We start from the raw sequence: 15,424 nt of genomic DNA, 5'->3' as shown, positions 1-15,424 counted from the left end.
CATTCAGTCCATAATATTCCTCCACTGGCCCTGTCTCCTCCATTTCATGTCCCTCTTGCATGCAAAATACATACATTCCATCCCAGCAGCCCCAAAAGTCTTAACTCATTCCAACATTAACTCTAAAATCTATATCCAGGCCTTCTCTGGTGGCACAGTGGTTGAAATCCGCCTGCCAGTGCAGGGGACATGGGTTCGATCCCTGGGACGGGAAGATCCCACATGCCGTGGAGCAACTAAGCCCATCAGCGCAACTACTGAAGCCGTGCGCCTACAGCCCATGCTCCGCAACAAGAGAAGCCACAGCAATGAGAAGCCCACGCACTGCAACGAAGAGTAGCCCCCGCTCGCCGCAACTAGAGAAAGCCCACACAGCAACGAAAACCCAGTGCAGCCAAAATAAAATAAAATAAAATACAACGTTAAAAAAAAAATAAAGTCTATATCCAAAGTCTCATCTAAGTCAGATATGGGTAAGACTTGAGGTACAATTCACCCTGAGGCAAAACTCCTCTCCAGCTTTGGACCCTGAAAACAGGTAAGTTATGTGCTTCCAAAATACAATGGTGGGACAGAGGTGGGATAGATATTCCCATTCTAAGAGAGACAAATCGTAAGGAAAAAAGGGGTGACAGGTCCCACGCAAATCCAAAACCTAGAGAAACAAATTCCATTAGATCATAAGGCTTCAGACTAAAGTCTTTTGTTCAGTGCTCTATCCTCCAGGCATTTTAGGTCACAGCTGTAGGTGGGAATCATAACACTCGCTATAATGAGGAAATAAAACCAAGTAACTTTACTTTTCCATTCTGCACACTAGTAGTGAGACAGGCTGGGATCTAGGACACTTTGCTGCAGTGCTTGCACCTGGACAAAAGTCCTCCAGCAACAGAATACAATGAAACTATAATAGAAGGGACTAAAAATAACTGCTGTGCATGCACAGTTGGGGCCAATGATGAACAAGATACAAGAAGACCAAAACCCAACTGCCACTTCTGAGGTACTGAGAGCAAAAGCAGGGTCCTGTGCTTAATCCCTGCACACAGTCCTAGAGGGGGTGGGCAGACTACCTAAGCCACCCTCCTGCCCCACCCCTGGACCTGCGCCCTACCCTCACCCCATTTAAGGGACCAGCTCCCGACCCCCCTACCCCCAGCAAGAAAGGGAACCTGTTACTTGTTTTCTCTCCCTCCTGCTGCAGCACCAGTCACAATAAAGCCTTGCCCGAGTTTCTTATCTGGCCTGTTACCAATTTCTATTGATTAAAGAGTCCAAGAACCCTGGTCTATAACAGTACAATGTACAGCTCCACGAAAAAAAAAGTTATTTTTGTCTGCGTTTATACTTTTCATATTTCCAGCACCCAGACCTGTGTTTGCCACAGAGTACGCATTTTATAAACATCTGCTGGGTCAATAAATGAATGATTAACCCCTTTACTTCGAAGGTTCTCTGAGCCAGGTTGTACAATTATAGGGAGTGGGGCTTAATCAGTTGGGCCGCAATACTTAACAGAATCATTTCCCTTTCTCAGAGCTTTTTTTTTTTTTTTAATAAATTTATTTATTTAATTTTATTTTTGGCTGCATTGGGTCTTTGTTGCTGCGCGCAGGCTTTCTCTAATTGAGGGGGCTTCTCTTGCTGCAGAGCACGGGCTCTAGGTGCACGCACTTCAGTAGTTGTGGCACACGGGCTCAGCAGTTGTGGCTCCCGGGCGCAGGCTCAGTAGTTGTGGCGCAAGGGCTTAGTTGCTCTGCGGCATGTGGGTTCTTCCTGGACCAGGGCTGGAACCGGTGTCCCCTGCATTGGCAGGTGGATTCTTAACCACTGCGCCACCAGGGAAGTCCCTTTCTCAGAACTTTTGCAGCCCCTTTTGCCGGCCCCTGATGGACCGTGTTCCCCATTTCCCTCCACACCAGTCAGAACAAGAGCTGTATAATCCTGCGTTTTGCCCACTCTCAGATCAATGCCCTCCTCAGCGGTTCTCTAAACCCTACAATGGCCTCAAATGCAGCTTCCTCCAACACCCCCTCCAGCCAGCATTCCACTAGCCGGTTCTCCTTCAATTGTTGCTAGGCTTGGCTCGGGTCCCCCCCGCCCCCCGAATTTCTTTGAGATGGTTGCGCTTCTTAGCTTCTCTTTATCCTTTAAATCAAAGTGCCTTCATGTCCGCGACCATCTCTGCGCTTCCTGCAGAGAGATCCGGGCAGGCTTGACTTTCTGAGAAGCTAAGCTTTTGTGCAGCGCCCCTGGCGAATGTTACAAAGTCGGGGCCCAACGGGTCAAGTGACCTGGAAAGGGGGTGAAATAGGTCGTTTTCAACAGCTTCTCACCGTTTTTGACCTTCCCGCGGAAGGCAGGAAAAGGAAAACCTCCCCCGTAGTTCGGCCGTACGTGGAAAAACGGCGGCTCCCGGTATAGAGCCTCGAACCCGGCGCGGAAATATTGCGTCATAGAAGGACCGCGAGGAGCCAGATTCCGAATCTCTGGAACCGCGGCTTTTGGACCTCGTCGGCCACCATCCTTTCAGCTTCTGAGGGTCGTGTCCGCCGCGGGGGTTGACCGCCGGGCTACTGACATTGAGGCAAAGTGTTTAGAACAGCGGTATCGTGATTTGCCTCCAACGGTGAAGACGGAGTTCATCCATCAGGTCAGTGTCCGGTTCTGGGCGTGTCTCGGGGCCAGGGAGAGCGCGTTGGGGTGTTTTGTTGTTTTTGTTCCAAACGACGTAGAGGTCGGTGTTGGTGGGGGTGGGGGGAAGCGAGTGGTGATCCTCGCTGGGGTGTTGTGTGTTAGCGGATCAGTCGGGGAATCCGTGTTGAGAGTTCCCCATGGAAAGGGAGGTCACGGGGTTCCGTGTTGGGACGAGAACTTGGGAGGCTTTTTGGAGAGTAGCGTTTGGGGTAGCTGAGGTTGGGGGAATTGGGAGTCGTATCCGCGTTGGGGACAGCGTTTGGGGAGCTTATCGCATATTTAATTTAGAAATGGGGTTTCTGGTCCTCTTGCGTCCATGTTTACTGTATATTCCTATTGAAAATAGATTTTCAGGTTCATCCCGACCCAAGTAATGACATCCTCATCCTCCTAAATACGCCTCCAGAAAACAACTCTTGTTTAAATTTAGTATATCTCATTTTTAGCGCTGGGATCAGGTGTGTAGGTATTGATATGATTTTATATAATTTTATCTAACCTCCTGTCATAACCATTTCCATATTACAAACTCTTTGGAAGTTTTCTTCTTTCTTTTCTTTTTAATTTTTATTTATTTATTTATTTATTTATGGCTGTGTTGGGTCTTCGTTTCTGTGCTAAGGCTTTCTCTAGTTGCGGCAAGTGGGGGCCACTCCTCATCGCGGTGTGCGGGCCTCTCATTATCGCGGCCTCTCTTGTTGCGGAGCACAGGCTCCAGACGCGCAGGCTCAGTAATTGTGGCTCACGGGCCTAGTTGCTCCGCGGCATGTGGGATCTTCCCAGACCAGGGCTCGAACCCGTGTCCCCTGCATTGGCAGGCAGATTCTCAACCACCGCGCCACCAGGGAAGCCCCTCTTTTCTTTTTAAAAAAACTGTTCCAGTCATGTTCCATCAAGTGGGTGTTTTGATTGAGGTAGAACTGATGTAGATCTAGGTACTACACTTTCAGGAACATGTGATGGATTTCCTCTAACTCAAGTTTTTTTTTTGTTTCTTTGACCAGCTGTGATTTTTTTTTGTATGTGTCTTGGACATGTTTTATTACGTTTATTTGTAAATCGTTTACGCTTTTGTTGTAACTGTAAATGGTGTCATTTTTTCCCCATATGACCCCGCTCCCTCTTTTTTGTTTCTTTTATGTAATGCACAAGAGCAAAAATTAAAAAGATATGCTGATTTTGCCACCTCATTCCACTCATGTTATTACTGATAGCTTCAAATTGATTACTTCATCTTTTCTAGCTGAGCATTTTTGTCATCTGCAAATAATGTTGGCCAGATAGCAAGTGATGGGACTGAAGTAAGAAGAACCTGCTTCTGCCTCTGACCTGGGTAGGTTAATCACTGAAGAAGTTGTGAAGCTTCATTAGTTGTGAAGAAGGCTGTCATGGTTCCCACTTCACAGCTGTTAGAAAGATTAAATGAGCAAAAGTTCTTTAAGTACAAAGTGTAGTGCCTGGCACATTGTATAGTCTGAATAAATGATACCTGCACTTTATCAAGTTATTATTCTTTCTCCAAGGCTGCCCCACCCCCAGCTTTATTGAGATGTAATTGACATAAAACATTCTGTAAGTTTAAAGGTGTACAACGTGTTGATTTGGTACACTTATATATTGCAAAACAAACCACCGTAAGTTAGCTAACATCTGCATCATGTCACATAATTAGCATTTCTTTTTTGTGGTGAAAACATTGAAGATCTACTTTTTTAAACAACTTTCAAGTATGTAATACAGTATTATTAACTGTAATCACTATGCTGTATATTAGATTCCCCTCAAAGGCTTTTTAATTTTATTTTCATTCATAATTTCTTTTTCTTTAAAATTTCCTTTGATTTATGTTGCTAGATTTCCCAATATCTTATATTCCTAGAAGAATCCATACTTGTTCATAATGATTTGTTCTTTTAACATGGGGCTGGATTCTATTTGTTAATATTTTATTTAATATTTTTGCATCTAGAAATAAAAAGATATTTTGGATTTGCTTCAAAAATAATCTGTGGGGGGGAAAATAATAATCGAGTGGCGGTGGGGAAGTGAGTGGTGGTGTAGATAAAATAGAATTAGATTTGAGTTGATAATTATTGAAGTCACATGATGGATGCGTGGAGTTTGATTATACTGTTCTTTGTTGGGGTTTTTTTTGTAGAAGACGTTTAATTATACTGTTCCATCTTTTGCTTGAAATTTTAAAAAGTTTTTGTGAAAATTTATGGGTGAAACTGATCTGTACTTTTCTTTAAAAGTTTTTTTCAAGTATAACACTAAAAATTAAAGAATAGAATATTACAGCACCCTAGAAGCCCCCACCTCATCCTAATCTCCTCCCTCCTCTCCAGAGGCAATTATTATCCTAAAAACATCATATTAAATTTGCCTGATTGTTAACTTTATATAAGTGGAATCATACAGTACATGTTCTTTTGTGTCTGGCTTCCTTTGTTCAATATTTTGTTGTGAAATTCATCTAAGTTATTGCATATAGCAGTAGATTGTTTCTTTCCATTGCTATGTAGTATTCCGTTGTATGACTATACCCCAGTTTATTTATCCATTCTGCTATTAATAGACATTTGGCTTGTTACTGGCTTGTGGCTATTATGAATAACGCTTATGTGAACATTTTTGTACATGCATTTTGGTGCTGTTGGATATATACTTAGTAGAATTCCTGAAGTATAAAGTATGCTAGATACAAGGAGAAATGACAAATGCTCAGTTGTAACAGGTACTTGTTAATATACCTGCCTCAGTAACAGAGACCAAGGAGACAAAAAGCCAGAAGGCTATAGATTAACAGGGGCCAGCAAACTTTTTCTGTAAGGGGGTAGGTAGTAAATATTTTAAGCTCTACAAGCCCAATGGTCTCTGTCTGTACCTATGCGACTCCGCCACCGTAACATGAAAGGAGCCTTTGAAAATACATTAAAAAATGGGTGTGCCTGTGTTCTAAGAAAACATTATTTACAAAAACAGGTCACCAGCCCACCAGTGCTGACCCCTAAAAGATTAGAATAACATGATTAAAAAATTGACCAATATACAACTCTTCACTCAACAATTTTTCTCAAACGCACATAGAACATTTCTAAAACGTTACTGTATGGTGGGCCATAAAGCAAGTCTAAACAAATTTCAAAGGATTGAAATCATACAGAATATTTTCTTTAACTGCAGTGGAATTAAGCTCTAAAGCAATACCAAAACAACACCTAGAATTTCCCCATTTGTTTGGCAAGTATGCCATAACCCATCTAAATCATCCATGAATAAAAAAAAAATTACAGTGGAAATGTCTAAATTGCATTTTTAAAATTGAGATATAGTTGAGTGAATTACATTTTAATAATAATCCTACATGTCAGTTCTTGTTGAATTCAACTAAAGGAGCCAGTGGAGGGAATTTATAGCCTCAAATACATATGTTAGAAAAGAAGGAAGGATGAAAATCAATGAATAAACATCTATCTCTATAGTTCTCTTTCTTCTAATCTATCAATTAGTATTTTGAAATGCCTGCTTCATACAATTAGTTGAGAAACTTTTCATCGTTTTCTGTGATGTGTGAGAGTTTACGTAATATCGGCATCATCTGTACTGTACAGATTAGGTAGAACTCATAAAGCCCTAATGACTTTTTTCTTCTTTTTTTCATGGAAACTCACAGTAGAGAGAATAGTATAATATGTACCCATCACTCGGCTTCAGCGTGGCCAATCATGCTCATCTGTGCTGCCACCACTTTTGTTCTTCCTCTGGAGGGTTTCATAGCAAATCCAAGGTTTCATGTCCTTAAACTTGTAAATCTTCCAGTATGCATCTCTAACTGGTAAGGTCACTTAAAAAATTTATAACCAGCAGGTTGTTTTCAAATGTATCAAAGTTAATAACAATTCTTTTATTTCATCCAATACCCAGTCCATATTCAGTGTTTTTCTGATCATCTCAAAGTTGTCATTTAACATTGGATTGTCTGCATCATGATCCAAGTAATGTATGTGCGTTGCATTTGCTTCTTATATCTCTTAGGTCCCTTTTATTTTATTTTATTTTATTTTATTTTAAACATACTTTATTGAAGTATAGTTGATTTACAAAGTTGTGTTAATTTCTGCTGTCTAGCAAAGTGATTCAGTTATACGTATATATATTCTTTTTCATATTCCTTTCCATTATGTTTTATTACAGGATATTGAATACAGTTCCCTGTGCTATACAGTAGGACCTTGTTGTTTATCCATTAGATCCCTTTTATTCTATAACAGTCCCTCTTCCATTTTTTCTTTTGTCCTCATGTCTCTTAATATGTTGCGCTAAGAAGCATACAGCATCATTAATGAAGGATTCTTGCCTAAAATGTTAAATATAGAAGTAATCAAACCTCTAATTTAACTACCCAGTTTATAGGAAAAATTGAGAGTAGGGGAGGTGAGGAAGGATAAGGAAGCAATCAGCCAAATCCAGAAGGTAGTATATCCTATGGGACAAATGACTTGTTCCCTTCTGCCCTCCCTCCATTCCTTCCAAAGCATATATGGTTATTGACTTATAATGACTTGGCAACATCTTTACTTTTATTTCAAGTGGGGATTTTTTTAGTTTAAAATTTTAAAATTTAAATTTTTAATTTTAATTTAAAATATTTTGTGCTCATTGAAAAAGATGTAAAATTCACATCCTAATCTATTGGACCAACCATAATAATTTTTTAAAATTTATTTATTTTATTTATTTATTTTTGACTGCGTTGGGTCTTTTTTGCTGCACCCGGGCTTTCTCTAGTTGCGGTGAATGGGAGCTACTCTTATTGTGGTGCGCAGGCTTCTCATTTGGTGGCTTCTCTTGTTGCAGAGCACGGGCTCTAGGCATGCGGGCTTCAGAAGTTGTGGCGCGTGGGCTCAGTAGTCGTGGCATGCGGGCTCTAGAGCGCAGGCTCAGTAGTTGTGGCACACGGGCTTAGTTGCTCCGTGGCATGTGGGATCTTCCCGGACCAGGGATCAAACCCATGTCCCCTGCATTGGCAGGCGGATTCTTAACCACTGAGCCACCAGGGAAGCCCCTACCATAATAATTTTAACATTGTTATATTTCCTTTTGTGAAATACAGAATCATATGATATGTAATGAGTAGAAATGTGCTTTGTTCACTGAGCTGTATATTATGGACATTTTTAATTTCAGGAAGTATGTTAAAATTTTAAATTATTACAAAGTTTTCCATTAGATGGATTATAACTATTCATTCAATTAATCGTCTCTCAGTGGACCTTACATATGTTTTGTGAACCTTACGTATGTGTTTGCTCACTTTGCCACTCTTTTCTTTGCATAAATTCCCCAAAACAGAATGTTGGATCAGAAGCGATTTTATTTTGAAAATGTTCAGTACATAATGTGAGAATATCCCCCAGTAATATTCTATCATATAATACTTACAGTATTTATCTAAAGGAGTGTTATTTTTCATGTCATTTTCATGTCAGTTTCGAGCACTAACTAAACTCTTATTTTTTATTATTGTCCATTTCAATTACTTGGGTTTTCTGGGTCTATAGTAATATTGTGCAGAAAGTTATTTAACTCTTCTTTTCTACTATTAACAATTGCTATTTGATTCTTTTTTCTAATTGCATTTGGAAGCATGGTCGGACCAGTGATGAATGAGAACAGTGATTCTTGCACCCCTTCCATGCTTCGTAGGAATGCTTACAAAGTGTCACTGGCTCTCAGTTGGGCATATAAAGTGTTTAATGTTCGCTTTGTTTTTGTTTTGCTTTAAATCTTTTTCCTTTTTTCTTCTTTAATTTTGGAAAGAGATAAAGCGTTACGTATACAACTAAAACGTCAACTCCAAGTCCCAACTCCATTCCTTCCTCTTCCTCCCTAGATGTAACCACTAACTTGGAATTTTACATTATGATTATTTTTGGACTTTTAAGTGTGTGCGTGTGTGTGTATCTACAAACAATATATAATATTTTTGTGTGTTTTACAAGTTTACATAAGTTATGTTATACATAAGTTATGTTATGGGGCTGCCTTTGCATTCCTTGTGTGGAGGGAGCTGTCTGGATGTGCACAGGGAATATGACAAGAGCTGATTCCAAAGGCCCTGTTTTTGCAACTGTGACTGTATGACCCCCTCACAATATGATACACCAGGGAAGTTTAGTTCCTAAAGTGCCTGAGAAAGAGAACAAGTTTGTATTGTGAGGCTGTTGGAAGAGGGAAGTGTCATAAGGGAGAGAGGCAGATATGAATGCAGATTCCCACATTGCTCCTGAGGAAGGGTGTTAACCTGGGGCAACACGCTGCACCTGACCAAGCTTCAACTTCCTGGTGTTTAAAATTGGAGATAATAAATGGAGACCTTACAGAACAGTGTTGAGGATTACATAAGATACGGCTTGTGATCTGTGAAGTACCTTGATCTTTAAACTGGGATAATTGCCTCAGTACAGTAAACAGAAAATTTAGATGTATGTGGGCTCAGGTGGTTTTAAGTCAGTTTCCAGAGCCACCTTTTTTTTTTTAATTTTTTTAATTGAAGTATAGTTGTTTTACCATATTGTGTTAATTTCAGCTGTACAGCCAAGTGATCCAGCCATACATGTATATACATTCTGGTGTTTTTGTATTCCTTTCCAGTATGGTTTATCATAGGATATTGAATATAGTTCCCTGTGCTATACAGTAGGACCTTGTTGTTTATAGAGCCACCATTTTTGTACTTTATCTTTCCTGAAATGGATCTATGTGACAAGACCATGAGCTGGTTTTTGTTTCCCACCTCCTCTTCCACATTCACTCTCTTCCAACTTTACCAAAATAAAAGGCATTCCTGTCGCCCATTCCATATCTTCCTGTGGGGCACAGCCCCATGATGTAAACGCTTTCAGAGGGTTAAGGAGACGTGAAATATTGGGGCCTTCTCTTAGTGTAAGTCCACATAGCAAGGGAGAGCTGTGGTCCCAGGCTCAATCATTGAATTTGCTCTTGAATTCACAGGTTCTGGTAATAGAAGAAGAAGAAGGAACATTTCAGTAATAGAAGAAGAAGAAGGTTCCAGGCTTGGGAGATCATCATTTCTGGCAGCAGCCTGACCTGAGATCTCTGACCACAACTTCCAGGCAGGCCCACAGAGGTAGAAGACAGAACACCAGAACACACCTTAGAGTTACATGCCCTTTTTTTTTTTTTTTGGCCGAGCCCCTCGGCTTGTGGGATCTTAGTTCCCCGACCAGGGATTGAACTCACACCCTCGGCAGTGAAAGCGCAAGAGTCCTAACCACTGGACTGCCAGGGAATTCCTGACACGCCCTTTCTTAACTGGAGAAGATGATCAAGGTCCAGGTGAGGTTTGTTTTATCGATTTTATCCTTTGTTTCCCGGTGGACTTGTGGATGCTTCTAAAAAAGTCTGGTGAAATGAGAACAGTATATGTTGATAAAAATCAGGATCTGTTGGAAAATAAATTTAGCCTGTAATCTTAAAATCAAGGCAAGTTCAGAAGCAAGATATGAGAGCCCTAGGGTTCGTACAAAGTTCTTAAGGTTGGAGCCTAAGGTAGGTGACTGTGTAAGACCCTTGGGTTGCCTTAGTTTCGAACTTGAGTATGCTTTTCTTGGCAGCTGTTATAACAGGAGAAATGTGAAACGTTGCATGATCTGCATTGTCTGTGAGAAGAAGGCACACCAGTTCTTCAGGGGAAGTACACATTTCACTGCTCTTCAATCTTTTTTTTTTTTTAAATAAATAAATAAATTTATTTATTTATTTTTGGCTGTGTTGGGTCTTCGTTGCTACGCACAGGCTTTCTCTAGTTGCGGCGAGCGGGGGTCTACTCTTCGTTGTGGTGCGCAGGCTTCTCATTGTGGTGGCTTCTCTTGTTGCAGAGCACGGGCTCTAGGTGCGTGGGTTTCAGTAGTTGTGGCACGCGGGCTGAGTAATTGTGGCTCACAGGCTCTAGAGCGCAGGCTCAGTAGTTGTGGTGCACGGGCTTAGTTGCTCCGCGGCATGTGGGATCTTCCCAGACCAGGGATCAAACCCGTGTCCCCTGCATTGGCAGACGGATTCTTAATCACTGCACCACCAGGGAAGTCCGCTCTTCAATCTTAAGAAATTTCTTTTGCTAGCTCTTCAGAGACGTTTTGTGATAGACAGAATTCTCATTATCAGTTTTGTAATAAAGGCCTAAGATGTTTCCTCTGGCTTTTTCTTATCGTGTTCCTCGGACTAGGCATGCCAGAGCAGAACTCAATTGGACAAAATTCTTCTAAAGCAGTGTGCCTTGACAACAGAGCCTTCTAATAGTCTGACTTTACCCAGGAATAAAGCCTGGATTATCCAATAGAATGAATGGGCTGCTTGACCTTTGAGTGGTCCTCCATGAAGAAGAATTCTCTCAACCAGATTTTTGTTATTGATTTGGCAGGAGACAGCTGACAGTTCCATTCTTTGCGAGCAGCTTGGTGTAACAGATGTTGACAAAAATTCTCCCTTTATATCTTCTTAACCCTAGGTTCAAAAAATGAAGTCAGAGCCAATTATTCTTGGTTTGGTCTCTGTATTTTAATTATTCAAATGATACTTGGCTAAATTGGCATGCAAGAGATTCAAGCACACAGAGGTATCTGCACCAAAAGAGAATATCCCGTTTTACCTTTTCTTGCCAAGCTCCCAACCCAAAGGTTAACAAATGTTAATAGTTTGGCTCTCCCACCAATGTCTTTCTATAATTAATGTGTGGTAAAATATATCTATATTTACATTTACATTAATTTCTATATATATTTTTATATATGCATTTCTATATGCATACATATGTGTCCTTATACATATATAGTTGAATATATTATTAAGATTTTTCACATGTCTGGGATCATACTCTATATACTATTTGGGGGCTTGATTTTTTTCATTGAAGGTCATTGATACCAGTATATTTAAAACTACCTCATTGAGGACTTCCCTGGTGGCACAGTGGTTAAGAATCCACCTGCCAGTGCAGGGGACACGGGTTCGATCCCTGGTCCAGGAAGATCCCACATGCTGCAGAGCGACTAAGCCCGTGTGCCACAACTGCTGAAGCCTGCACACCTAGAGGCCATGCTCCACAACAAGAGAAGCAACTGCAATGTGAAGCACGTGCACCACAATGAAGAGTAGCCCCCACTCGCCACAACTAGAGAAAGCCTGCGTGCAGCAATGAAGGCGCAACACAGCCAAAAATGAATAAATTAAATAAATTAAAAAATGAAAATGAAAAATAAGTCTACCTCATTGATTTTAATGTTTGCATAGTATTTCATATCATGGAGGTATAGTATACCCTGGCTGCCTCTGATGGATATCTAAATTATTGATAGATTTTTCATACTTATAAACAAAGACATTCTTACTGCACAGTGTTTTTTATTTCTATGCAAATATTATTTTAGTACTTTTTTAGGCTGGGAAGGACTAATTTGTAGAATTCCGTGGGGCAGTGGTTTGAATGTTTGTGTTCCCCCCAAAATCATATGTTGAAATCTTAAACCCCCAAAGATGATGGTATTAGGAGGTGACACCTTTGGGAGGTGTGTAGGTCATGAGGGTGAGGCCTTCACGAGTGGGATTAGTGTCCTTATAAGAGAGAATGCACAGAGATCCCTCGCCCTTCCATGTGAGAACACAGTGAGAAGGTGCCCACTACAAACCAGGAAGCAGGCCCTCACCAGAATGCAGCCACGCATTCACCTTGATCTAGAACTTCCCAGCCTCCATAACTGTGAGAAATAATTTTTCTTTTAATATTTATTTATTATTTATTTGGCTGAGCCGGGTCTTAGTTGCGGCACGCGGGATCCTCGTTGCCATGTGCAGGATCTTCAGTGCGGCGTGCGGGAGCTGTAGTTGCAGCATGCGGGATCTTTAGTTGTGGCATGCAGGCTCTTAGTTGAGGCATGCAGGATCTAGTTCCCTGACCAGGGATCAAACCCGGGCCCCCTGCATTGGGAGCGTGGAGTCTTAACCGCTGGACTACCAGGGAGGTCCCAATAAATTTGTTTTTATAAACTACCCAGTCTGTGGTATTTTGTTATAGCAACCCAGGTGGACTAAGACACGTGGTCTGTGGTATGTGAAACAGTCACGGTCACAGTGCACATGATTTATCACGGGGAAGATGCGCAGAACGTGTTCCCGTCCCTCTTTTCCACACCATATTATTCCACCTCGGATTGCACTGGAATTTGTTATTACAGGCATCTTTGTCATTCGAGGACGTGGCTGTGGCTTTCACCTGGGAGGAGTGGCAGTTACTGGACCCATCTCAGAAGGACCTGTACAGGAATGTCATGTTGGAGAACTACTACAACCTAGCGTCAGTAGGTAAGGGCAGTGTATGGTCAGGCCACCCAAGATGGCTGTTCTCTTGCTGTCTGTCCATCCCCTGCTTGACCAGTGCCTGCTTCGCCTGAACCCTACTCACGTGACTGACCTTCCTGCATCCTTGCTCCAGGCCCCAGCTACTGATCGCTGTAGCTTTAGATCAGAGCATCTCTACTCTGATAGGCTATCACAGGGGTGGTGAGGAACCTGCCCTTCTGCTGGTTTCCCTGGTAACCAGTGAGCCAACCTGACATCAATTTCCCCTATAACTGGTAACACACCCCCCACCCCCCACCCCCAGCACAGACTGCCACCATGTCCTGCCCGCCATCTACCGCACATGGTGGGGTGTCGCTCCAGGACCTTGCTTCAGACACATAAGCTCCCCCATCCATTAAACCATGGATGTCTCTGTCTCTGACTCCAGGCTCTTTCTTCAGTTTTGAAGCTGGGCAAGTACGGCCTTGTAGGCCTGCAGGGTGCAGCCCAACAGGCAGCATCACAGTCAGTTGCCTTTTCTTTCTCATTCAGTGAAATCTGTAGGGTTCCTGGAATACTTCATGGTTTGGACTAAAGCATCATAGGTTCTAGAGCGCCTTCTTTCCCTTTCGGAGTTAAAGGTTTTTACTTTACCAAAGTACGAAGGGTGCGGTCCCTGAAGTAGAACTTTCTCCAGTTTTCGTAGTTTCCCCAGGCTCAAATGCTCGGTGCCAAGCGTTCCGTGATTTCCCATTTACAGGATATCAGACTCCCAAACCAGATTCACTCTTCCAGTTGGAACAAGGAGAACCCCCATGGACGGTAGAGGGAGCAGGCCAGAGTCAAACCTGTCCAGGTGAGTGAGTGACAACCAAGAAGATGGGGAGAAACGACATGGAAATTCCAGTTGGTCAGTGAAGGATTGATACTTCTGAAATGCTGTCTAGAGAACTTTCCTTACACCAGTTGGTGGCCCAGAAGCCTAACACCTTTCTGCATGTTCTTTTTTTATTTGGCCATGCTGCGCAGCATGTGGGATCTTAGTTCCCCGCCCAGGGTTCGAACCCGTGCCTCATGCAGTGGAAGCGCGGAGTCTCAACCACTGAACCGCCAGGGAAGTCCTGCATGTTCTTTATTAGGGCTGTTCTTCTTTGCCTGCCACTAAAGGAAGATGTGTTCCTTTTTTTCAGTTTTCTGGATCTGACTGCAGTTTGTCTCATCCAGGACCTTGAGGTCTTAACCTGGTTCCATTCCTCCCAACATGCTCCCTCATGCCTTCTCCTTTTCTTTGTCTGCAGGAGCCTCACTTCCTGTTTTTCACCTTACCTGCTATGAGATACGTCTCACTACCTGTTCACATTGCTTTGCACTTAACGCTGCTCCCTACCTCTGCAGTATCCCCTCCCCTTTTGAAAGTGCTGATTAATATCCTTCCGTGACGATCCACCTCAGCTTCATTCATCTGAAAACCACACACCCCTCGTCTCCCAGGGCACCTCTGTCTACTAGTTCACCCTCTGCTTCCCCAGCTTTCAGATTCTGTTGTTTTTTTGTTTTTTTTAATCTTCTGTTAAAAGTTTAATTCATTCTTAAGGCCTAAGCTTTCTGTTCTCTGCTGGAGAGTCCCACATTGACTCCTGCTAATATATGACCTGCACTCTAATCATCTGTGTGTTGCCAGGCACCAGGGCCTCTGCCCTATGATGTTCTACTTCCTGTATGTGAAACCAGAACCCTCCTTTCTCCCAGATAATGTCTTCACCATCAGAGTGTGTATTCGTATATACGGAAGATTTAACCTCTCTGCACTCTGACAGGTATTCCCACCTCTCTTTCTATAGTCTGATCTGCCCTCTCATTCTATATTTTGCCTGCACCCAAGATATCCGTCCTGTGAAATCCTTTTTCCTTCACCTTCAGGAATGAGATCTTTTTTCCTCCTGGTGAATCATTTTCCTCCATGTGCATTTTATTTAGGTTCTCCCGTACTGCTCTACTCCCTGGTGCCCGGTCACCTTTGAGTTGCCTTGAGTCTTTCCTATTTACTCTACTCTATATTTCTGAAGGTCTGTGCTGTTCCTATTGAATTTTGTTTTCAAAAGGCCTTTTGGAAATTCCACCCTCTCAGTTCCCCTGATGGCCATGATGATATAGACTTGCTTTGTTCCAATTCCTATATATATAGGTTGATTTCAGTTTTTCTTTTAGCTCCTTTTGAGGTTCTGGTTGTATTCCTCTGTGGATAGGGGGCATGAAAGCAGTGGGACTTGATGAGAAAACATGAAGAGTGAGAGTTGGTTGAGAAAACAAGAGGTCCACGTTTATTTTTTGAAGTTGAGAAGATAAGAACCCAGCCAAATAAAAAGAA

General features: G+C 42.1%; 1 protein-coding gene across 1 annotated transcript in view; it reads left to right on the top strand.

Moving 5' to 3' along the window:
• Positions 1-15,424, top strand: part of LOC133078660 (zinc finger protein 577-like) — a 43,370-nt gene that overhangs the window by 22,218 nt on the left and 5,728 nt on the right. The window contains exons 1-5 of the mRNA XM_061173798.1: positions 2,474-2,653; positions 3,941-4,030; positions 9,715-10,059; positions 12,951-13,077; positions 13,817-13,912. Coding sequence (XP_061029781.1) covers positions 10,045-10,059; positions 12,951-13,077; positions 13,817-13,912 — 238 coding nt within the window. The 5' untranslated portion in view covers positions 2,474-2,653; positions 3,941-4,030; positions 9,715-10,044. Of the gene's footprint in view, positions 2,654-3,940; positions 4,031-9,714; positions 10,060-12,950; positions 13,078-13,816; positions 13,913-15,424 lie in introns of the transcript that reaches the window.

This window comes from Eubalaena glacialis, chromosome 18, assembly GCF_028564815.1.
Source record: "Eubalaena glacialis isolate mEubGla1 chromosome 18, mEubGla1.1.hap2.+ XY, whole genome shotgun sequence".
Lineage (NCBI taxonomy): Eukaryota > Metazoa > Chordata > Mammalia > Artiodactyla > Balaenidae > Eubalaena > Eubalaena glacialis.
This window is presented reverse-complemented; position numbering and strand designations above follow the sequence as displayed.